At 38.2% G+C, this 24,630-nt stretch overlaps 2 protein-coding genes across 7 annotated transcripts in view; both read left to right on the top strand.

The window, feature by feature from the left end:
• Positions 1–14,095, top strand: part of pld1b (phospholipase D1b) — a 41,259-nt gene extending 27,164 nt beyond the window's left edge. For both annotated transcript variants that reach the window (XM_067434952.1, XM_067434951.1), the window contains exons 16-26: positions 4,060–4,188; positions 4,404–4,522; positions 4,941–5,051; positions 5,143–5,253; positions 5,420–5,508; positions 5,801–5,914; positions 8,111–8,160; positions 10,573–10,707; positions 12,234–12,387; positions 12,484–12,601; positions 12,765–14,095. In XM_067434952.1, the coding sequence (XP_067291053.1) occupies positions 4,060–4,188; positions 4,404–4,522; positions 4,941–5,051; positions 5,143–5,253; positions 5,420–5,508; positions 5,801–5,914; positions 8,111–8,160; positions 10,573–10,707; positions 12,234–12,387; positions 12,484–12,601; positions 12,765–12,989 (1,355 nt within the window). In that variant the 3' untranslated portion in view covers positions 12,990–14,095. The remainder of the gene's footprint in view (positions 1–4,059; positions 4,189–4,403; positions 4,523–4,940; positions 5,052–5,142; positions 5,254–5,419; positions 5,509–5,800; positions 5,915–8,110; positions 8,161–10,572; positions 10,708–12,233; positions 12,388–12,483; positions 12,602–12,764) is intronic.
• A 3,373-nt stretch (positions 14,096–17,468) lies between these two features.
• The window catches only part of tnikb (TRAF2 and NCK interacting kinase b), a 66,863-nt gene continuing 59,701 nt past the window's right edge, over positions 17,469–24,630 (top strand). For all 5 annotated transcript variants that reach the window (XM_067435353.1, XM_067435354.1, XM_067435352.1 and 2 more), the window contains exon 1: positions 17,469–17,819. In XM_067435353.1, coding sequence (XP_067291454.1) covers positions 17,763–17,819 — 57 coding nt within the window. In that variant the 5' untranslated portion in view covers positions 17,469–17,762. The remainder of the gene's footprint in view (positions 17,820–24,630) is intronic.

Here is a 24,630-nt window from a genome sequence, read left to right on the forward strand (position 1 = left end):
CTCTTGATTGAATAGCTTGTGTAAGTTTAATAAGGATTCATCTTTAATTTAAACAGTGAAATAGGCAATTATTTTACATTTGATTACTTTATTCACTTTCTCTACTAATTTTCTCCTTGGGATTATTTTATTAGCATATTTGATCAATAGCATATATTTGTGCTCAGGGCCGGCGTTTGCTATAGGCGAGCTAGGCGATTGCCTAGGGCGACAATTGTGTTAGGGGCGCGAGCGCGCTCTAGTGCCACCCATTACTACCCATTGAATCGGAACAAGCGAAATACAACATAATGTTCATTAAACATGATCATCATAGGGCGCCCCCTCAGCCACACGTTTTATTACTAATCAACCTGATTATTAGATTGAATTGATGGTGATTATTGATTATTAGTTCAGGCGTAAGGTCAGGCAAATGCTCATCTTGCGCGTTCATCAAAAATGAGGCGTCTAAACCCCGCGGATGCACAGGGGCGGAAAAAGAGAAAAAAAGAAAGGAAGAAAATCGAAAGAGAGCCCAGTATAGAGGTTAGTCTTCTTATCTCAGCCAATAAGTTGTCAAACAAAATAAAATTACTTAGTATCAATCTTATCAACTAATATTTATTGTCTAAATATTATTAATATTGTCACTAAGCTATCACTTGCTAGTTTTCTACATAATTACTATACGTATTGCAAACATAACTTCACTGACAATAATCTACAATAACCTACATGGATGTCATTTAAATATCAAAAGGCCAGTTCGTTATGAATATGGATAACGTATGCATGTTATTTATGAAAAGTACAAACGCTCTCTACGTGGGCGTCGGAAGGAAATAAATACGGCCTCTCGTTTTTTTTAGTTTTTTTTTTTACTGGCGCAGCCTAATGAAAGATGCCATATTATTTACATTATACACAAATATGCTGTGTTCACCTAATTCTTTACAGAGGCTGTAGTGTAGTGGTAAGACGCATGGCATCAAGATTTGATGCAGATCGATCAGAGGTTCGATCCTGCCTTTTGCCACACTCGCTCTATTCCCTTTTCCCATCACATATCAAATTGGAAAGGCATATATTTTTAATTAAAAGTGAGAAAATGTTTGAAAAGTGGAAATAAAGCGTCGAACGTGTTTAATAATAAGTGCTTCTCGGTTAGGGGTAGGCCTAGGAAAACAGACATGTGCTGAATTAGAGACGATAAAAGTGAGTGGAGTTAAAAAACTCCATCTCGCCTAGGGCAACCAAAGAGCTAGAGCCGGCCCTGTTTGTGCTGCTGCTTGTATTCAAGTTATTTGTTCTTATTTTCTTTATTTTTATTTGACAGTAGTCCTTTTTTCCCTGAACATAGTAAATACAGAACCGTACCAAAACTGTGAACCTCAAACCGAGATACAAACCAAACTGTGAGCAATCTGTACCTTTACACCTCTAGCGTAACGTATGTGAGAGGGTAGCACACACATTGTGAAAGCCTTCGGCAGAATTCAGATGAACCATTTTAATCTAGATTTAAAATGTGTATCTATGCCTACCTCTTTTTATATATACTAATACATGCATTTTAGTCTGAGACTAGGCTTAAGCCTTGTCTGTGAAACCGGAGTTTGAGGATTAGATGTGATCTACTTGTGTTTAGGCCGTTCACGATAACAAATTTTGCTGGACGATAAATTGGCCAAGAAATTATTGCGATAAACAATAATATTGTCATTCTGAGACCATTTTGATCTAAAATGATGATAATGACAATAATGCAGGTACATTTATTTCAAAGATCAATAAACTTTTATTTCTAAAGACTATTTAATACTGAGAATGGAAAACATTTAAAATATCAATAAATACATCATTAATCAATAAATCATTACAATAAATGAACAAAAGAACAAAAACAATAAATAAAATGCATGAAAACTGCAACAGATGAGGTGCATATTAGGGGTGGCACGATTCACAAAACCCATGGTTCTGTTCTGTACTTTTTTTTTCTTTTTTTTTTGAATCGTTAACACTCCAGAATTTTACTTCAGCATATGATATATAACTTAATTATCAACTATTTAGGATACAGCATTAAAAAATAAATGTTATATCTTGTAATCATGCTTAAATAACTTGACTTGACCATCTGAGGAAAGCTAGGTGAGATTTTGATACAGAAAGAGAGAAGACATATTGATTAAATGCTTTTCATTTATTTGGCAAAATAGGAGAGTGTGTATTGCCATCTCTACAGGAACTCGTGTGCCTTTTTAGCACACAAAGATTGAACTGAAGAATTAACTTGCATTTATCAAACTGCCAACTTCAGTGTAGCTTTAAGCCTCGTTTATACTCTGCGCGCCTGCGTGAGCGCGAGGGTGAGCGCGGCAAAAAATAACGTCAACGCGGAGTGCGCGAGACCCAATTTCGATTTGGCGCTGTGCACGTCAAATTTTGTAACTTTGCGTGCAGCTCAATGGACACAGCGACCCCATTGACGTCAATGGCGAAATAATGAAGTCAACCTAGGGGCACTCACTTTCTGATGGCTGAGCGAACTGCGCAGGCTCAGACTGAGCTTGAGGACGTAGATGTGACGTGAGCCTCCTGTCTGACAGCTGTAGGTCTTCTAGTAGTTGTGGAAAGTGAAAGCTGAATCACGTTGTTTAAATATTTTCTCCCGTTGCTTTTGGCTCACTATGGGCTTCTCCCCATTCTTCCCCCTTGACTTTATCAGACTTTGTCTCCACGTCCCCCCGACTGTCTCATAGACAGTAAAAGATTGCCTGCGAGCGTCTCCTCAGGTCTATACGGTAATTTCTCAACTGTGCGACAGAGTCGCGTTGGTTATGACGCAATCGTTAGCCTATTTTTACAAAAACAGCTTCTGCGGGGCGATAGTGTAAGATACAAGGTAACGGAGCCTTTTATGCATTGTCGTATTTCTTTAGAAATAAATAATGGACAAATGGAATCTTTAAACGTCTCAGATGTAAAGTTATTCACTGTCAAAGTGACTCAAAAATGAATGGGAGTCAATGGGATGCTAACAGCAGGTGATGGCTTGGTTAGCAATGGCAGCCCCTAGGGGTGGAACGCTTTCCGAGCGCTAGATTACCCCCTTGTAGCTCCGCAACCGAAGAAGCACGATTTCCAGGAGAATCTGGCCAAGCATGACGTCTCATCACACCGGCATCCGGTCTGCGCGTCGAGTATAAACACCGCCCAAACGAGGCGCGCGCGCGCAGTCAACGAGATAGACGAGGAAAACAAACAAGCATGCAAATGAAAATTATCAAGCTCATTTTTTTAATCGTGCAATTAATTGATTTATTGACTATCGCGACAGGCCTACTTGTGTTAATGAATATTTCTGAGTAGAATCTATTTTTATGTTCAAATACTCTGAGTAGAATCTATTTTTATGTTCAAATACTCTATCATTTTCTACTCAGATGTTCCACACACCACACATTTTAAGAGGATTATCCAGGTTGTAAAGATACCCCCTTTTCTTTAGGTTTTTCTAATAGTATTTGCAGCCACCAAAATTTGATCCCTCTTAAATGGATTGAGCTGAGGGTGTCCATGCCCTCCTGCTTGTGCCCAAGTGGTGAGTAAGAATCAGGCTTGGGTGAGATGTTTCGGGTGTGCAATCTATGAGAGGCTGCCCCTAATTCTGATCCTGACCATTTTGTTGTAAAGAACTATTTTATTAGAAGTCAAAAATATCATCCATGTCAAGCGGGCAACCTCTCAAAACCCTCTGGGCACACAGAGCACTGTGTGGTTTGCTGTGTTTCAGCAGTCACATTGTATTCTTGCAGACTCTTCCTGATGAGTAAGACACAGAATATCCAATGCTTGCAGATTCCAAGCATGCGTATTATTTTGGACTGATGCCGTAGTAACTTAGGGGTGTGAAAGCATGGATTGTTTACTTAACATGTTCCGTAAAAAGTAGTTTTGAGTGTGTTTTTTAGTTTGATGCATGATTTTATGAAAACACAAAAGTTTTACTCTTGTTTGTAGTTTTTTTTTTTTTAATTTGTTGTTTTCTTTTGTCTGTGTCACTTTTATTAGAGACTGAAGCAGCACAAGATCTGCCAGCGGATGTTATTGGCCTGATGGGTAACACCCGGTTCTGGCATGGCAAAGATTACTGCAACTTTGTGCATAAGGACTGGATCCAGTTGGATAAACCTTTTGATGGTGAACGCAATGGCATTACAGCATTTAAAGTTTTTATATTCATGTTTTTTCATCTTCATATAATGTATGTAAATACAATATAATACATAAATTAATTAATATAAAATTATAAGTATTCATAAAAATGTTTACAATTTTAAATAAAACTTTAAATTGTTATGGAATGTATTCATGTATTTATATATAATTATTCCTGCAATATGGTCTTCTTGCAGATTTTATTGACAGGCACATAACTCCCAGAATGCCTTGGCATGACATTGCCTCAGTGGTTCATGGGAAAGCAGCCAGAGATGTTGCACGCCATTTCATTCAACGCTGGAATTTCACAAAGGTGAGGAAATCAATATTGGCATGTCTTAATGCCATATGTCTTTATGCCTTCTCCCAAAATGTTCTGTTTTTATGTGGATAGTTGATACAGAATATGTCCATGGACTTGGTTTCTGAACATCTAGATAAAATGTATATAAATGCAAAGGAAAGTGTTTTTTTTTTTGTTGTTTTTTTAACTGGCCAGTGTCCATTCAAATAATTTTATAATAAAGTAAAACTATTCCACAGTGTTTTTATATTGGGTCAAAGCTGCATGCATAATACTTTAAAAGGAATTGGTTTCGGTTGTTTTACATGCTACACCACAAGCTATTTCCACTTCCCACAAGTATTTCATGTCAACCCCTGTGCTGTTGGCTAATATCCTAAAGCGTGGCTTTTAATATGTTTGTATTTGCATTGCCATCTTGTTTCAGATCATGAAGCCCAAATACAGATCCTTGTCATACCCGTACCTCCTCCCTAAATCTCACACTACTGCAGAGTTCAAGTATCAGGTCCCTGGGTGCTCCCAGACTAATGTCCAGGTAAACTGATATAAACGTCAATATTCCAATCAGACCTCCTACAGACAAATCCCACATACGGCTTTCTTTGACTTATTCTCTCATTACTCAGGTGTTACGATCCGCCTCAGACTGGTCAGCAGGTATAAAATACCACGAGGAGTCGATTCATACGGCTTACGTCAACGCAATTGAAAACAGCAAACACTATATCTACATAGAGGTGTGACACAAAGGACTTATTTTCAGTTTGTTTATTATCCCCTCTAATAGTCTGGATGTATTGGTTGCTAACCACAGAGACTGTGGCTTTTCTAGCTATAAAGAAAAATACCGCATGTCCTAAAGCAGCCATTCACTGGGCTCATGTTGTGCGTTTCCTCTTTTAGAACCAGTTCTTCATAAGCTGCGCCGACAACAAAATCGTTCACAATAAAATTGGAGACGCCATCGCCAAGAGGATCATAAAAGCGTACCGGTGAGCTGCAGTCAATAGCTTGTCTTTTACCCAGTCCACCACCCATTATCTTTTGTATGTCCACACACCTATAACACATACTGATACACTATTTCTTTAATGAAACACTTGTAAATCAATAGGACAGGAGACAATTGTTTGTCTAAGGACTAAACTGTATTCTTCATTTGTAAAAGAATAGCCAGCAATGATAAATAGACTGTATAAGGCCATACTTTGGCAAAGCATCTCTGTTATTGATCTGCCTTGCTTCAAAGGTGACATGTAATCTTGTTCTTTCTGTGATTCACAGGGAGGGTAAAAAGTACCGTGTGTATGTGGTGACACCACTGCTTCCCGGGTTTGAGGGGGATATCAACACCGGGGGGGGCAGTGCCATACAGGCAGTCATGCACTTCAATTACAGGTAACACTAATATTACGATCCTTTATATATATATATACATGCATGCATCTATTAAAATACTTCATTCAGTTAAGGATGCAGTTGATCAGTGAAGAAATTTAAATAACAAAAGAACATTCTATTCATCAAAGCATTCTAAAGAAATGTTTTTATTTTTTTGAGCACCATATCCACATATGAGAATGATTTCTGAAGGATCATGTGACACTGGAGGAATGATGATAAATTCATCTTTACATCACAGAAATAAATTACACATCAAACTATATTTAAATAGAAAAAAAGTTATTTTAGATTGTAATAATATTTCACTGTTTTAAGTATTTTGATCAAATATTTCAGCCTTGGCAAGTATGAGAGACTTGAAAATATTACAAAATTAATTGTAAATTAATAATATTACACAATTATTTTTTCCCTGGCACTAATAAACAAAATGATTTCCCTCTTCTTTGACTACAGAAAGTTTCAAATTCTGAAAGTTTAAAGTATGTTGTCATAGCCTAGCATAACATATTTCTAAAAAACAAATGAAATGTGATATGGCCCCTTTAATTTAATATATGTTTGCACATGTATTTCAGTCAATAACAGACACACAATGTGTAAAATAATCTGATCATTTAAAGGAAATTGACAGCATTTTTCGCAAAATGCCACAGAAAATACCTCATGCTATTAATGTTGAAATGTTAAATATAACTATACAGACATAGTATAGAAAATCATTCTATAACACCTTGTCACGTTAGATGTCTAATATGTTTTGTGGCTATTAGGCATGTGCCGATATCAATTTTTCATGTTGCGATTAATTGCTGAAGTTTTATCACGATCCACGATATTATCACGGTATTGAAATAAGTTGCTAAAAAAAGTGTTGCCATAGCATAACAGCTTTAAGAACTATTTTTGTAAGAACAAAAATAACTGAATGTTTAAATACAAAAATGCACCAAAAATATATATAGCTCTTGAAAAAAAATTAAGAGACCACTTAACATTGAGAAATCAATGTGGATTTTTTTCAGAGCTGTAAAAGTACAATTTTCAAATAGATTAAAGTGCAAAATAATTAGGCTATAAAGAACAACAGGTAGGCAAACAAATTACAATAAGGTCTCATTATTTAATGCATTAACTAAGATTGAGCAATAGGTGCATTTGTTACAGAAAATATAATGTTTTTGTTAATGTTAGTTAAGAAATACTGATCATTGTTAGTTTAATCTTAGGTCCATTAAAAAAGTTATTTTGATTTTGATTTTAATGTTATTTAACAGTAACTAAGAAATTAACATTACTTAGAATGATTAATTCTTTAGAATTTTTTAGTACTAATTCTAAGTATTTTTCATTGTCAGTTTGGTAATAATGAATTAACATGTTAACTAATGAAGTTTTTGTCTCAAAGTTTTACTGAACAATAACAAATAATTAGAACTGTTCTAATTATTAGGGCATGTTGTAGGCCTAGTCCAGATTAAAACATAAAAATGTTTAAGTTTGAAAATAAGTAGCCTATTAAGTCTTTAAGTATTAAGTATTTGGTGCTGTGATGAACAACACTGAGATTACAAAAAACAAATGGCTGTTTTAAAAACTACACGCGTTTTTTGTTTGTTTGCGGGTTTCCGGGGTAAGCGCTGCATTTTGCAGTTCATCAGCGCCCTCTGCTGTCACTGAGCGGCACTTCAGCAGCGTGTCTCCTTCACTCGTTCATGTGATTCTCATTTACACCTGAGCGCTTCCCTTTGACGCAGAATACAGCGGTGTTGAGCATTTATACGGTTAATGGGCGACGTATTCTTGAGAGCATTATAAAAAAATTATAAATTGTTAATAAATTATTATTTACGATATTTTAAAGTGCCCACGATAACAACATCGTGCATATTCATTATCGTGATAAAAATCGCATTATCGAAAATGTCTAGTGGCTATACTATGTCTAATATACTATGGATTTCAAAATGATTTTCTGTGGTAACTGACCAAAGAATTCCTCAAATGTTTCCAGTAGCGCTTAGCTTGTATTGAATCCAAAACATTCTTAGATATACCTATAAAATATTATTCCTGCCTGAAGTTATCAATTATCATTTAAACAGGGAGTGTTCTATAATTGAAGGAATTTGTTTATGTGTTCATCTCTGAAATGACTGTACCATTTTTAATACTCTCATGTTTATGCAGGACCATGATCAGAGGAGAATGCTCCATTATCTCACAGCTGAAGAAAGAAAGTGAGTACTAAGATATATAAATACCCACCAGTGTTTAATCTGTACAGGATGTGTCTGTAATTCTTCAGAAGATCTGACTCAGTCTTGTACCGTAACCAGATGTTCTTTCTGGGGGTTCTGTGAAGTTCCTGTGGTAGACCGATGCAGTGCAGGAACTCAAAGACCTGTGTTGATTTCCATCTCTACCGTTTTAAAAAATTAATGGCTTTGTTGATTTGTTTGATGGGTTTCAGTCTCAAAGGAGTGGAGCAAGCAGACTCAAACAGACAAGAGCAAGAAAACAAGTATTTCCTGCTATGCTAACCTTTTACCTATAAACCTTTAGACTTGACATCCCAAAACTACTTTGAAATAGACTATAATACATTGTCAAACAAATTTGCTCTTTTTTTCTTGCATTAAAGAAGCTCGGCCGGAGTAAAACATAAAATATTTGCAATTTATATGTTGTTTTCAAAAAAAGTATTCTGTCCATTCATTGAAATAAAATGCTTTTTTTAGTCAGATGGGGTAGTTAAGGGGCTAAGGACTGCTAAACAGCCAAAACCTGACCCCTAGGGGTCGCCGGCCTTAAGAACATTAAAATACAACAGCACCCTCTTGTGGTTCTTAAAAGAAAATTCATAATAAAAGACACACTCTTGTGGTAAGACCTTATTGTGAACTGGAGAGTCGGCACTGTGTGTTTTTATTGTGCAACATCTACTTGCATTGAGACGCATTGCAGTGTCACAACCTTTCAGCTTGCATCTATTACCCCACCATGAGAGAGGAAGGAGTGAAGTTTCTCTTTGTGCTTGAATTATCCAGCACGTTGTTGGTGTTTTGTTGCAGCTTCACTGGATCTGAGCGTTCCCGCGGTGTCCCGAACATGGATACAGATACATATCGCTACTCTCTAAAAATGCAGGAGCTCGAACTGTGGGTGCATAGTTGGTCTGGCATGGTTATAAACGCTGTTGTGCGCTGTGTAACTGCATGTCCCCCTGCTCAAATAAAACTGGTTGAGAAAATACCAGTATTATATATAAAATATATTTTAAAAAGAGGCAAAATATGAAGGTAAAACATTTATTCTAGAGTGACTGTATAACTAAATAGAGGAAGGACCTTTACTTTTGCCTCTATTGAGCTCCTAAAGTGGCGGCAAAGTTAGCGGTTTCAAAATGCATGCGAAAAGTCCAAGTTGGCTCAAAAGCAGATGGGTTAAGCTGGTGGAAATGGACAGAATAATTACAGAGCAAACCACTCCGTTATTACCACATTCTGTCAAAACGATCTAACATATCATAATGATCTAAGATATGATTTTAAACATGAAATGATTTTCAGACCTCACTTGGTTAATTTATTCAAACTGAACCTTTACACCAATCAGGCATAACATTATGACAAGTGAAGTGAATAACACTGATTATCTCTTCATCACAGCACCTGTTAATGGGATATAGTAGGCAGCAAGTGAACATTTTGTCTTCAAAGTTGATGTGTTGGAAGCAGGAAAAATGGGCGAGTGAGTTTGACAAGGGCCAAATTTGAATGGCTAGACGACTGGATCAGAGCATCGCCGAAACTGCAGCTATTGTGGGGTGTTTCCAGTCTGCAGTGGTCAGTCTCTATCAAAACTGGTCCAAGGAAGGAACAGTTGTGAACTGGCTACAACGTCATGGGCGGCCAACACATGGTATCAGGATGCACTATGGGAAGAAGGCAAGCCGGCAGAGGCAGTGTGATGCTCTGGACAATGTTCTTCTGGGAAACCTTGGGTCCTATTTACAGTCTATGGTCCTAGAATCCATGTGGATGTTACTTTGACATGTACCACATACCTAAGCATTGTTGCAGACCATGTACACCCTTTCATGGAAACAGTATTCCCTGGTGGCTGTGGCCTCTTTCAGCAGGATAATGCATCCTGCCACAAAGCAAAAATGGTTCAGGAATGGTTGAGGAGCACAACGATGAGCTTGAGGTGTTGACTTAGCCTCCAAATTCCAATCGAGCATCTGTGGGAGGTGCTAAACAAACAAGTCTGATCCATTGAGTCCCCACCTCTTACTGGACTTTAAGGATCTGCTGCTAACATCTTGGTGCCAGATACCACAGCACACCTTCAGGGTTCTAGTGGAGTCCATGCCTTGATGGCTCAGAGTTGTTTGAGGAACAAAAGGGGGGCCAACACAATATTAGGAAGGTGGTCATAATGTTATGCCAGATCGGAATTGTCCATCACGTTGTTCTGCATGTTCCACAGAAGTAAAAGTCATGGACATGAAAGTGAGACAATTATGACAGATTTGTAATTTTTGGCTGCACTATTCCTTTAAACTGTGTAAATATCAAATGAAAACAGAACAATTTATGAAAAAACAAAAATAGAAAAAAACATTTGCTGTGTCTCTGTCTTTGCAGTGGGGGATCAGTGGATGAATTACATCTCATTTGGGGGTCTGAGGACCCACGCTGAGCTGGAGGGAAGGCTGGTGACTGAACTGATATATGTGCACAGCAAGATGCTTATTGCAGACGACAACACCGTCATCATTGGTGAGTGAAAATAGAAAATTTTCAGATAGGAAAAACACATAATGACTGTATTATCTATGCACATGTGCTCATAGGAATGATGCAGCAATCATGAAACTTCTGCTGTTATATAATGTGAAGTAAAAATGTTAAAGGTGCCCTAGAATGATTTGAAACTGTTAAATTGTTCTCTGATATCTACATAGAGGGTATGTGGCTTATTTAAGGGCAAAAATTGTCCAGATACAGTTTTACAGGTCCATTTACAACCCTATAAATAGTTGTTTGGATGTAATGCTCTGTTTTTGCCTTATTTGGAAGATTCATGAATATTAATGTTGAGCTCTGCTCTGATTGGCTTCTTTCAACAGCTCACAGCAGTTCAGTAAAGCGGCTTGTGAGTCCTTACCATCCTGACAGAACACAGACCGACTAAATGAAACTAAGCAAAACATCTCAAATGGAAATTAATAAAATGCAGCTTACTTGTTTATTGGTGTTTTCAGATCATCCGCACGTGAGAAAGAGCTCGCGTTCGTGCGGTTGCCAGATTTCAGTAATTTAAATCCCCCAAACAGCTTTTCTGTAAAAATAAACCCGTATACACTCCGGTTTTACATAAACATGTCATATCTGGCAAATATGCACGCAAGCTCTCTCTCGCGCACGGACGATCTGAAAACACAAACAAGTAAGCTGCATTTTATCAATCTCCATTGACTATCGTTTTAACTTATATGGTGGAAAAGGTGACGTTTGCTAGAAGGATTGAGTGAACGATCTGTAACCAAAGTATCTCCTGTTGTATTTTGTAATACAAAATAATATTAACCTTTGTCTTTAGACACATTATTTAGTTTTGTATGGTACTTGGTGTTTCCTATTGTTACTGTACTAGCTTCTTGCGTCATCTAGACAATGGGGTCTCTCTAAGAAACTATCAGTTTAATCAGAAATTGTTTAAACAGTCAATAAGTGGATAAATTACTACTTACTGCTTATAGTTAATATAGTTGCCCCTTTCTTCAGTTTAAGACGCTGAGTGAAGCTTGCTTGAAATGGGCCGAACAAATGAACGATTTTTTGTGGTATCCGATTATAATAAACCTCAACCATGTGTCATGAGAGCCGTTTTTGCTATCTTCGAGTGTCTTGTTTACCATCAGTAGATTCGGCTTGTTGGACAGATGCAAATGTTGGGGGCGTGCATATAAATGATCCACAACGCTTACGTCATGGTTGGGTTTATGTTGAGAAGCACTTTTTTTTCTGTTGAGTTTTTGATTTACGAGATTTACATAAGAAATAGGAGGCAATGGTGTTTGAGACTCACAGTATGTGATGTCCATGTACTGAACTCTTATTATTTTTCACTATGGCAAGGTTAATTCAATTTTTCATTCTAGGGCACCTTTAAAATAAATAGAGAGTAAAGGGCTCCTCTTTCAGTCAAGAAGAAGTATTGCATTCTAAATGTCAATTATTTAATTTCTAAAAGCAGTTTCTCTAATTTTATCTTAATCCGAAATGTATACTGCATCCATCAGGTTCTGCCAATATCAATGACCGGAGCATGCTGGGTAAGAGAGACAGTGAGGTGGCCGTCATTTACGAGGATATCCAGACTGTGAAATCTGTCATGGACGGTGAGGAGTATCAGGCTGGACGCTTTGGATTGAGTCTGCGGCTAGAGTGTTTCAGGTTCAGGATTCGTTCAAATCCGTTTGCTGCATTTGGCATTTTAGACACATGCAAATAGGGTTTAAACATGTCTTTTACTTCCTTTGAAATCAATAGGACGATTCTAGGTGCCAACACTGACCCAAGCATTGATGTGACGGACCCTATTAGTGACCAGTTTTATAAAGAGGTGTGGATGACCACAGCATCCAGGAATGCAACTATCTACCAGAAGGTCAGCTTAACCTTTTTACACACAATTTCTTCTTCTGCATCGTCTTTTTGCATAACCATTTGTCTGTCTGTCTGTCTGTCTGTCTGTCTGTCTCTATCCATATATATAGAAAATAAATAAGTTGCTTTTCATGTCCTGACTGAAACTTCTCCATCTCCTCCAGGTTTTCCGCTGCTTGCCGTCCAGCGATGTTCGAGCAATTATGGAGTTGGATGGCTACCTTTCAAAGCCTGGTTTAGAGAAGGAGGACCCTGCCCGTGCTCAAGAGGAGCTGAAGAAGATCCGGGGCTTCCTGGTCCAGTTCCCTCTCCAGTTCCTCAGCGAGCAGAACCTTCTCCCACCCATCGGTTCAAAAGAAGCCATGGTGCCCATGGAAGTATGGACATGAGAGAACCTCTCAACATTACCAGACTTCAAATAAACTGCAAATCTAGCAGACGTACCAGGAATGACTTCATCTCTCTGATTATAAAACGGACACTTCTGAGACCGAAAAGGAGATCTGGAGGAGAGTCAGCCATCGGTTGTTTACCCATCTGGAATTAAGGACATCAGACTGGTTTGTTTCATCCCTGTTCGAAACTTGATTGTTTGTATATTCTAACACTATGCAATTAACTTTTTATGAACTATCCTCACAAGTCCAATACAAGATGATGAAATGGATGTTTTTGTGAAGTTTTTGGTGTCCTTGCTGCAGGAGAAGGATGCTAATATATTGATTCTTGTCCATCATCATTAGTGAATGGTTTTGTGCCGTGTAACACGCACTGAATATTATTCTCTGCATTTAAGTGCCAACTTATGTCTGTGTAACTTTTCTCATTTCTGAAGTGCAAACATTCCTTGTGTACTATAACTCAAGATGTATGGGTCTGTGATAGTGGACATGGTCCATTAATTGTTATTTTTCCTATGCTACGAATTGCCATGTTTTGGTGGCCTTATTAGTTTACTGTGTACTTGATGCTAGGTATGAACTGAAATTCACCAAAGCATTTGTCTATTATGACCAAACTAATTGAGTTGGTTTCATGAGAGTACAGACTAGTATTCAGTTTTATTCCAATTATTTGTCTACATAGTACAGTATACTGTAAAAACATGCTATGCCTGAAGCTCTAAAGAACTTCTTATCGAAACTGTTGATCATTATACATTCCAAGTACTTTAGAGTCAACTACAAACATTTTACGTCACTGTAAAGATTGCAGCATGGGTGTTTGCATTATAAATTTGCAGCATGTAACCTCTAACAGTTGTTAGCCAAGCACTTAATGTTAGCACTGTTGACTGTGTGTCTCCACTTTTATAGTAGTTCAGGAACTGATTTCTATTCTCTTTATATCTTTTCCTCATTGTCTTTTTACCATTTTCCCCATTAATTGCATTTTTTGCACAAAATATTTATCAAAAACACAAATGATATGTGTTGGAATGTATATGAAATATGTGAATTGATGTTATATAGATTAAACAATGATTTTCACACTACTGAAGTGGATCTGTCTAGCTATTGTTCGTCAGAGTTTTGGGATTTACTACATGAATAGTTGATTGGAATATTGTGTGTGTGTGTGTGTGTGTGTGTGTGTGTGTGTGTGTGTGTGTGTGTGTGTGTGTGTGTGTGTGTGTGTGTGTGTGTGTGTGTGTGTGTGTCCGTCTGTCCATTCGTCCAGGTAAACCGCCAAAATGTCCCCATAAAAATGGTAATATTCAAAATTAGGGCTGGGTATCGATTCAGATGATTCAATTCGATTTCGATTCACAAGTCCTCAAATCGATTCAATTTCTATTCTCGATTCGATTTTGGATTCTCGATTCAACTCAAATGAATATAGATTTAATACAAATACTAAATTTATTTATGAAAAAGAACAGTGAACATAAATGGGTAACTAAAAAGAAATGAAGAGCCACAATCATGTATGTTAAACTTTTTATTTTAGGTACACCTGAGTACATTAAAACAGAACGCATCTCTACATTTCAAATCCATACAATTGTTAAATACAATTTTGATGCAACTTTATTTAAAAAAAAATTCATCTGAGAAGTATTTTATGGATGTTTTGATAAATTTATTCTAAAACATAAAAAGCTAGGATATTGGATAACTTTTTTTTATAGCAATTTTCAGTACACGACAAGCTTTTCTTGCGAATTTGCCGCTCATGTGTGCATTTACTTTTCATACATGAGAAATGCGTTCATTATTTTTTTTCAGTCTATTTTTAAACTTTGTCTGGGTTTGCTGTATATTCTCTGGTTTTGTTAACACTTCTCAAAACAGAGTGGCAGACTCTCTGTACAAATGAAATGTACAAGAGTCTGGTAGGACCAGGCAAGAAAACTGCTTATAAATCAGACTAGATTATGTTTTTTTGAAAATGTAAAAATACAAAAAGGTTAGGGGATAGAATATACAGTTTGTACAGTATAAAAAACATTGTCTATAGAAAGTCACCATAAAACATGAAAACACAACTGTGGGTGTGTGTCTGAATGTGTGAACACTGTCTTACTGTCTCTGTGGTATGTGTGGGTGTGTGTGGTGTGTGCATTTGTTTCTTTGGGATATGTACAGCTGTCATCTTTCCTGCAGACTGTGGTCTATGAGCTACAGCTGAGCAACAGTCCCTGATGCAATCTCCTGACCTTTGACCTACCTCTCACACAGTGCAAATATCACTTTGTGAGTTGTCATGGGGAGAAACTGCAATTATAAAGCTATAAAACTTGATGAGTGAGTTTAGATACCTCTTGATCCTACATACAAATATTCGATTTCACTGTCAAATTGATATCAAGTTAGCTGCCATTTCAGCATGTAAATGTTATATTTTTGAAACAATGGTAACTGGCCTAAAGTTTGCCTTAAGCAGGTCTCTGTTATTGTAGAGAACAAGCCCAAACACAAAGTGTAATTTCTATCTGAGAAAGAAAGATAAAGGGCAGGATTACTACAAAGGCAGGTTGTCCTGTGCTCAAGCTCATGCATGTCTGAACATTTTGTTTCTAAAATCCTGATATGTGTGCCTGTAAGTAAGCTTTCTTGGTACAGTTTAAAAAAGACCTCTATTTATCATGTTAAATGTGACCATGTGTTTATGTGCGTCCTTAAACTCAGGAAGACGGTGTGGTACAATGATTCAAACAAGCATGGGGTCATTTAAAGTTTCCTAAGATAGGGTGTGGAAGAAAGATGTAAACATTAATGAGAAAAAATGTTGTAATTATTTAAATCTTTAATTATATCCTTGAAACATAACTTCCTTTTCCTTAATGTATTTTCACTCTATTTTTAATGTAGTTTATTACATTCAACACAAGGCTTTCAAAAATCTATTTAGGTCTGATTAACCTACTTCATTCTTCACAGGAATCCACAGGGGATATGTTGCATAACCACGGGTTTCAATCCTAATAAATATCCCAGAACATACGCGTGTCTAGCGAAGTCTTTAATGATATGTGTACTAGACTGTGACCGATTGTGTTCTGCTAACACTATTAGTTAATTCGTTGTTCATTAGACAGGGGAAGAAAGATGCACCACCCTTTTCCTCAACTCTTCAGACAAATTCTAAACAATAATGACAATGATGAATGGGAGCAAATCTGGTTTGAAGGCATGAAATGTGATCAGGCTAAGCCACAGAAATACAAAGGATCTTATCATAAAGACAGGCTATTGGACGAACCACTGCAATGGGGCTGACTGCATTGTCAGCACAAAACATTTTCTCACAGGCAATGCTAATGCTAATAGTGCTGTTGCAACAGATAGCACTTGGATGCGCAAGAACCCAATCAGGTTTTCAAATACACACACACACACACAAAATGGCCTGTTTTTACAAGCAGAAGTCACTGGGGAACAAAAGCTGTTCTGTAGCAAAAGGCAAAAGGCAAAAAGGAATGAGAGAAATGTAGCACTGCAGAGTCTGTGCTGATAAGATGAAAGCTATTACGCAAGGGAGGCTTCACACTGGCTGAATGCTAGGGATTCACTGGGGAAACATGGACTTTTACAAACGGTTTTAAGACTACATATGCCTGTATTTTTTCCATTATCTGCATGAAGTAGTATAATTTAGTTTATAATTTATGTTTCCCCCATCCAACACACAAAAAAATGCCTTTAGAATAATTTAAATTCCCATTCATTTGCATATATTCCCAAATAATTTCAGACTTCGACCGCTAGATGGCAGACTATTCACTGTAGTACTGTCATTGATTTGTGAGATAGATAGCTAGACAGACAGACAGACAGACAGACAGACAGATAGATAGATAGATAGATAGATAGATAGATAGATAGATAGATAGATAGATAGATAGATAGATAGATAGATAGATAGATAGATAGATAGATAGAGCTCATAACATTCAATGGGACTGCCATCATGACAGACTGAGTGTGTCATAGAGGATGTTTTCTGCCAAGACAAATGCGAGAGGAAGGTGGTGTGGGGGGAGGAGGTGCTTTATAAATCGCGCTGCTTACATAAACGGAAGGTGAGAGGAAGTGTGCTGTTTGTGGCTCACTGTCTGTCTGTCTGAAATATGGCTTCCTGTTTATGACTGGTCTTACACATCATGAGCTGCTCAACACATGCATACAATCACAACAACAACAATAATGCATTTTCTGAGGAGAAGTGTGCTATGGTTACAATTACATGACATTTTAACGTTTTGTTCAACGTCGAGTCAGCGTTATTTTGCTTGTTTAAAATATCCAATTTGTCAAGTATGTTAACTCACCTTGTAGCTGTAGCCCTTATTTTCTAAACTACTGTGAGTTTGGCTCCGCCTCTCGCCCTGACCACGCCCTAGAAACCCCAGTGATTGACACGCCTTCACCGCCTTGCCGAGCCCTGATTCACGTTCACTCGTGCGCGCTGGTGCTTTGGACTCGTGCAGCAGTAGATCATCGGTACCAGCGCGAGATGTCTCCTTCATATGCGTTCATATAGCAGCTAATTCGGTTTTATACACCCGGAATCGCGAAGAACGGCGACTTCGCACCATCCGGGGGCTTCATCTGGTCCGATTGAAGTCAATCCAGCCCGTTTGGTGTATTACACGGATCAGTTCGGCGTCTGTATTCATGATATTTCGGGCATTATATTGTTGAATATAACACATAATCATGGCGAGTGACTCTCCTGCGAGGAGTCTGGATGAGATCGACCTGTCTGCTCTGCGGGTGAGTGGAGAGATCCAGTGCAGTGAGATGTTTTGACTTACAAAGGGTGAAATATGTTCAGCATCTCGCCATTAACGATGGAGGGGAAATATGGGAGCTCTTATTGATGCACCTGACCGAGAAAAAAACCCCGCACTGAACAGAGATGGACGGAGGATTTCTTATTATGAGAGATTTTATAATTGGATGTATTTAGGGACGCTTTGTTATCAGGAATAATACAAATATTTTATAAATGTTTTAAAGACAAAGCTGCTGCACTATATGTTTGTCCTCGAGCATCTGATGAAATAATAACGCTAGAAAAATAGCTTTTTATTAATACGCAATTCGTTTTGAGTTCCTGGTTATGCGGCATGATTGTGTAAAAATAATAGTACTAAAACATGTAAAGCTAAAACGTGTATTCAATGTATAGGTCAACCATTAAGCCTTTATTTGTATAACTAATGTGGCTGCACGACAGTGTTTATGCTAATGTCGCACTGTAAAGCCTACCGTGAGCAGTTTTTCGTCAACCTTTTTGTTTAGTGAAAATATAGCTGGATATTATTCACTGATACACATTGACTGTGTCTGGTATTCATCCGACTGAATGCCCTATATGCTACATGAGGCCTACAAAAATAGCAATGCAGACAGCTTCACTTCTTGTCCTCGCCATTATATGATAATGATATACTATCAAGATGTTTCCGTGCCAAACATGTGCACGTATTGTGTTGAATTTGCAGCTTCTGTCCTTTGTTTGCTCTGTTTGAGATCATTTCTCTGTGACATACATCCTCTGTCTGACTGGGTGGACAGAGCCAGGGCTGCTCTGGATGCTGGACGCTCTAGGCTACTCTGAGTGCTCTGAATGCTGAGTTCCCTTTTGGTTGCTCTGCTTGATGGGTACTTCAGTTCCCCTTTCCCCAAAACAGGAAAATCTCTGGCCCTTAACCTGCTGGGCTCAAACCAGGAATTGCTAACGACGTACAAGGGCCAGGAGGTGGGATGTAGAACAATTGTCCAACTTCTGAATCTGGCAAGACTTGAGGTGCGGCCATATTCTCAAAATTTCACAGCCACAAAAATCCATTGGCTTATGTTGTAGCAATGTTTAAAGCACAGCTCAAACAGAATTACTTTCAAGCCAAGCAGCTTTCTGTTGGTCAACGCAACGAGTTCACATGACCAACTTGAAAATGAACGAAATCTGAGTGGGGAACCTTTTCACCCTCATGCATAACTCCAGACCTCTCGGATTCCTATCAGAATGACTGGATTTTAGTTTGCGTAATTTTGGTCAACAATCATTCATGTGAAGAGCATGAGGGTCAAGAGTTAAGATAAAGTACAATATTGAATTAATCTGGCAAGACTCATGAGGCAGTCACACAAGACTTTGAACTTGCAAAATTTCTTCAGACACTGCAGTGGTCGTGATATTCAACATATAACAAATACTAAATCCAAAATGTAAAAGCATACACTCTACTTCACTTTCTGCAACACTGTTTGTGCTCTTGAAATTTCATCTCTTCTGTTGGTCACACGTCTTCACATGGAATTAATTTGCAGAACCAAACTTTTACGCATGCCAATGTTTGAAATTCTCCTACATTGGCATGCGTATGAGTATGTAAGTGAATGGAACAAAAGTGTAGCGACCGCCCATTTACACAAACAAATAAATACTGTTCTCGTTATGTTCAGTGAATAATTAACCAGTTGACACTGAAAATGCACGACATGACATCCTCTGTGTTTGCACTTTTTGTTTTCTCATCTCTGATATAACAATGCTAAATTAAACTTAAAATTAGCATGAGGTGAAAATTCACCCCAAGTCCATGTTATAGATCTGAAAACGACAGACTTCACTCTGGTGACATATGCTGGACTTCTCCAATCATTTAGGATGCGTTTACATGACAAACAATGTACTAAAAACTGAAACGTTTTTCCTTTCGCGTTTTTTTCCGCATACAGGTGACAATGTTGTCACAACGATCCCCCTTCACACTGATATATGAAAACGATTAAAATTGCTGTATTATGCTGTATTATACTTGCACTGACATATCTTAAAATATGTGAGAGCCATTGTTTTGTCTCAAGATGCACATCAGTAATGTTCTTCTTTGTAGGACACATTTTAAAAAGTTTCTAAAATGTCCTAATTGAACTGAGGCCTAATCCTAGCTTAGTCTAATCCCCGTCTGTGAAACCGGGTCATAGAAAGAGTTTGCTCCCATTACTATGAATGGGAGAAACTGTAATGCGCAATATGCCGACCCACCATCAAATCTGTCAAATCGCTAATTGGTAAAGTCGTTGCGTCACTGCCGCTGCCGTTAGAAGCGCCATAAAAACCTGAAACTCACATTTAGGTCTCATATATGCATTCGCTCATCTAGCCTGAAAAGTACGCTTTTTTTAATACTATTTGAGCATAAGAAACAATATTGATAGGATGGATCATGTCAGATTATTTTGTTGATTTGAAATATGTTATTTAATTGTGAGTCAGTCATGCTTTTTTGAGATTTCAGGATTCACCCATTTCAAATTGACAGGACATGGTCTTGGATGCCCGAAATAGCTGCCAGGGTGCGTTGCAAATATGGCCGCCATATTTGCTTGAAAGTTTTCCTTGAAAGGGACTTTGGTAATACGCATGAACATGATGTCACCGTTTTTACAAATGTGCATTTTTGTGGTTTACACAGGGACATTAACAGCATCGTTTTGCCCCCAAAATGCTAGCCTGGATGCCAGCCGAACTCAGCCCTGCCCACAAATTTAATTCATTCAGTTTCTTTCATTTTTTTTTTATTCATAGAGGAGTGATTATGGCCTAACATAAAATGTTCGGACCAATGAAATTGTCAGGGCAGACTTTAGGCGATGATGGACAGATGATAAACAATAACGTAACATCCACGTCATCAAAGCCGCTTGGGTTGAATTTGTTCTAATCCTGAAAGGAGAACTTGTTCGTATATGCATCCATTTCTCTCAGAAATAATTTCCTTCTTTTCACAACGCTGGCAAAGATCGTTTACACTCATCTTTTTCTTCTAATGTTACTTATTCCAACGTGCTTGCAGACAGGGTTGCCAAGTTTTTAAAAACAAAACCCACTAACTACTAGCCCAAAATAAGCCCAATAGCTTTTCGGGGGTGTTCTCCGGAAAAAAATGGCATTTGGGGGGTAAAATGTGTGTAATTTTTGCACGGTTGCCTGCTAAAATTCGCATTCCTGGGTCTATATATCACATAACTGAGGCCGCTTCAACCCACGGACATGGAAAACAATCCGCGGGAAAACCGCAGACTTGGCAACACAGTGCAGTTGAGTTCTGTTGACATTTGACAACTAACGTTATGCGCCACTCCGTTGCTCTGATTGGTTGTAGGTCTATCCAATTGATGTCTTTCCTGGTTCGGTTGAAACACGCCCCATAATTACAGCCCAATGGAGCAGTGTCGGACTCATATTCTGACTAGAATTGAGTATGACGACATTAGGCTACCAAAATGCCATTTTCGTGTAAATGAACGGCCAAAACACAGTGTCGTGTAAATCTCCCCTTAAACTCCACCCCTTAAAACTCACATTCATCTGCCTCCATTTTTGAGTGCAACGCCCACATCCAGTAAACTGATTAGTAAAACCTACTTTTCTTCTGATAAGCCGTAATACTCGGATGTAAATCACAATACTGAAACTGCTTCTGTATTTTTAAATTACTTTGAACATTTGAACTCTCTCTCAGAACTTGTAAACAAAATTATGAGATGCGCTATGTTGTTTGGGTATGTCATCTTTAATTTCTCAAGACGGCAGAAACGCTGGCCTCTTGTTTTGTGCTTTTTGTTTTGGGCGCTCTAGGTTCATAGTCTCTGAATCCTGGATGGGTTCTCAGGCTGCAGTAGTCATATTCCTCACAGACAGTGTGTTCCTACTGTGGGCTTGTGTCAGATCCGTTGAGTGAGATGACAGGCCCTGATTGTAGGCATGTTAGTTATGCAACATGATCTTACCTGCGCAGCTTGAGTCACGTCTGGACATGATTTGTGAGGTAATCAGTTGATTGTGGGAAGCTGAGAGGGGTTTTACTCTATATTGTAATGCAGTTTAGATAGATAGAAGCTAACCTGTGACTGTATAGCATCACCTGCCAGTTGTTGATGTCGTTGCATCATGTTTCTCAGGATCTACTAAAAACTATTTCAGACTCGTCTATCATAAATGGAACGTTTCCTCTCTGAATTAGTCAGTTAGTGTGTCGTATTCGGTTTGCTTGCACTGTGGAAACCACTCACCATGCCTGACTGCCGTCTTGAGCGACCATGTCTGTGTTTACATCGCTGTGTGGGCGTTTGGCATTTGAGACACTCTCTAGACTCAGAAACAGTACAGCGGCCCTCTCAAGCTTTCCCGTGTCTCTCCATGTGAGGTATACCTTTAATGCTTTTTTCTCTCTCTCCGCTACCCATGGGCAAAGCTATTTTCCTCATGTCTGCTCACGAGCTCGCCACTCTCTCAGGATCTTTTGTGCTTAAAAATTAGGTCACCCAGTACAGTGCGCATGGTCCTGCCTCACAGGGGATGTGTATGCTTTATGTTTCGCTGACACAGATATGGACAATGTGCTTGGTGCTACATATATAGTGCACGAGTCCCAGCGGATGGTTTTACTGAACTGTCAACTTTTATTTACCTCATTCTGTCATCATTTAGACACCTTCATGTCATTCCAAACCTGTCTTGAGATGCGATGAACTATATAAACGATGTATAAATGTTTTTTGTGTGTGTATCCATTGGAAGTCAGTTAGGTTGAATGTTGTATTTGTACCCCACTGACTTTCATTATATACAGAAAAATAGTTTAAAGTATATTCCACAACAGGAAGTCTCACGTGTGAAATGACACGAGAGTGAGTACATCATGACATAATTTACATTTTGGGGTTTATACAAACACAGTACATCAGAATTGTCATTAAATAAAACTTAATGTTCATTAGTTATAAAGCTAACATAAAGAAAATATATGAAAAGTGAGTGAGTGAAAATTATTGCTTTGCAACCAACAGATTAAAGTAAAAAAAAAAACGAATAAAAATGACAATAGGGCATAAAATTATTAACAAACTAAACGTAATAAATGCTATAGTAGTATGTAAATAATACAAAAATAAAATGTATCATTTTGCATTGGGTTTAAATATCTTCTTGAATATATAATGTGCCATTTTTCTCTAAACCACAATAGCTGGTGGCTTTGTGCAGCGCATTATGGGTGCATTTCATCTTTCTATTTGCATGTTACTGTCCCAAAAGTGTGTGTGTCTGTGTGTGCGTCGCACGCTCAACCTGTTTTGCCAGCATGGAAAAGCTAACATATAGGTCCTGCCTCATATGTTTCCCGCTGAATAATTAATGGGTAAAGGACTTTTACATCTCAGAGTCATGTCAAGGGGGCGGAGGGAGTCCCAGCTGTAGATGTCAGCCAGTGTTTTTCGTCTTTTCCTTGTTTTATAATTCTGGTCATCAACATCTGCCTCTTGTGCTCCAGGACAGTGTTACTCAATAAAAACACAGACGAAAAGCTAATACTCGCCCTCCCGCGCGTTGGAAGATTATCAGTACCGTTATCACCAAAGAGCAAACGTTCATCATAACCTCCTCATCTCTGAGTATGTGGGAGAGTTGCGGTTGTGAGGGGATTCCTGGATTTGGGATGATCACTGGAGCACTGTCAAGAGTTATGATGAATCACTGTAATGAAGCACTAATGAGGTTCTGTGATTCTTCGAGCATTGGAGGTCCTGCCAGATGTTTATATGTGGGAGAAGTTTCCTTTAATGGAAATTTCTTCTGTTTTTCCTAGATTCAGCATGTTTTATGCAACGTAAACTCAGTGGTTTTGTTTGGTAGGTTAAGATAATGTCTTTTTTTTTTTTTGGTCTACTTTCCTGCTGATGCTTGGAAATATCTGTGGTATCTTGTAGTAATATTTCACCGAAAATGAAGAATCTGTCATCCTTTACTCACACTCATATTGTTCTAAAACCCGTTTTTTTTTTTCTTCCATAAAATGTTTTTTGCAGAATGTTGACGTTGCTGATTTCATAAACCCCCACCCCAGTTTTAAAGACGAGGCTTAAAGGGGTTTGTTCACCCAAAAATGAAAGTTCTGACATTAAAAACTAAGCCTCATGTCGTTTCAAACCTGTAAGACCTTTGTTCATCTTCAGAACACAAATTGAGATATTTATGATGAAATCTGAGAGCTCTCTGACTCCTCCATAGAACATAGATAATTACCACTTTCAAGGCCCAGAAAGGTAGTAAAGACATCATTCAAATCGCCCATGTGACTCCAGTGGTTCAACCTTAAAGCTACACTGTGTGATATTTCCCCCCATCTGGCGGTGAAAAGGTATATGACCATCCAGTGAATAATAGTTTCTGTTCCTCTCAATTCTGATTTTGTTTAACTCCTACGGTGGCTGATTTAGTCCAAGATTAACATGGCAATCCCCCTCTTCACATTCGACACGGTGCCACTGAGTGTTAAAACGCGAAAGGCAAAGATTGAATTTATGGGTATGTCCCTCTTTGGCTAATGTACTTTCAAGATGGAGGGGCAACATGGCAACTGGCATTCTCACCCCACTCACAAAAATTATTCTCTTCGCTTCATAAAATTAAGGTTGGACCACTGTAGTCACATGGATTATTTTAACGATGTCTTTACTATCTTTCTGGGCCTTGAAAGTAGTAATTAAATCACGCTGCGTTTACACGGGC

The sequence above is a fragment of the Pseudorasbora parva genome, chromosome 24, assembly GCF_024679245.1.
Source record: "Pseudorasbora parva isolate DD20220531a chromosome 24, ASM2467924v1, whole genome shotgun sequence".
NCBI classification, from domain to species: Eukaryota; Metazoa; Chordata; class Actinopteri; order Cypriniformes; family Gobionidae; genus Pseudorasbora; species Pseudorasbora parva.